The sequence below is a fragment of the Helobdella robusta genome (assembly GCF_000326865.2).
Source record: "Helobdella robusta unplaced genomic scaffold HELROscaffold_3850, whole genome shotgun sequence".
Taxonomy (NCBI): domain Eukaryota; kingdom Metazoa; phylum Annelida; class Clitellata; order Rhynchobdellida; family Glossiphoniidae; genus Helobdella; species Helobdella robusta.
Genome location: NW_008704851.1, coordinates 1 through 1,123, shown reverse-complemented (window position 1 = coordinate 1,123; position 1,123 = coordinate 1). Strand labels below are relative to the sequence as shown.

General features: G+C 26.7%; 1 protein-coding gene across 1 annotated transcript; it reads left to right on the top strand.

Annotated features, from left to right (window-relative positions):
* Positions 1–136: 136 nt before the first annotated feature.
* HELRODRAFT_93081 (hypothetical protein) lies at positions 137–1,123 on the top strand (the record flags this gene model as incomplete). The annotated part of the gene is made up of 4 exons (XM_009023980.1): positions 137–256; positions 407–489; positions 772–829; positions 1,093–1,123. Coding segments are annotated over 4 exons (292 nt in total), but the record flags the coding sequence as incomplete, so codon positions are not given.

The following is a 1,123-nucleotide window of genomic DNA, read 5'->3' as shown; positions in this document are numbered from 1 at the left end:
CACTAAACTAAAGTTATATTAATTTATTGTATTAAACTAAATTTTAATAATAATTCTAAAGCTATAATTTATTTTGATTTTGAATGATTTGAATTAAAAGAAAGTAATCAACCAACTAACTGACTACCCACACATAAGGCAGGTGAATGATGAGTTTCACATTCTTGCTAACTCCTGGAGATACAACCAACAGTTTTCCAGCAAACTGTTCTTTGCTTTTGTTGATTATGATGATAGTTCTGATGTATTCACCATGGTAGTGGCTCATTATGTTATTTATATTATTATAATTATAATATTATTATTATACATCATGATTATTATATTAAAGTTTCATCTTAATAATGTTCCAATAATTTATAATGGTGTTGCATGTACAAATTTAACATAAGTTTCTTCACCGCAGTTAGATATCAATTCTGTTCCATTGATTGTTCATTATCCAGCCAGAGGAAAGCCAAAGAAACAGGATACATTTGATTTGAACAAGTATGTCCCAGATATCATCAAAATAATTTGTAATATTTTTATTACATTATTATATTATATTATTATTACATATTATATTATGTTATTATTACAAATTATATTATTATTAGAGTTATTGCTGAAGTTGTTTTTTATCATGTCTTTATTTGTATATTTTAATAAAAGTTAAGTTTTCAAATTGAATCATTCATTCGAATTATATGGTGAAAATTGTATATAAATAGATACAAATACACTTTCTCTCTCTCTCTCTCTCTCTCTCTCTCTCTCTCTTTCCTATAGAGTTGCATTTTCAGCTGAAATGATGGCTAGATGGATCTCAGAGAGAACTGATGTTGCTGTGAGTTTAAACTTTTTTTCGTTTTTTTCCCTACCACAGTCAGTTATTATCAGTTTGATGTAAAGTTCATAATGTTATGCTTAAATATTATTAAATTTACATTGCCAGGGTCTAAGTTATAATTTTCACTTATATTACTTTTAAATAATTTTATTTGTTATGCTATTAATTTTTCCATTTCCCTTGAAAATAGATCTAAAAAGCGTACTACTAAACACTCAAACGTGATTCAAATGTTCATCAGCCACCAACATTTTTAACAGATCCGAATCTTCAGACCTCCAAGTTATTCTG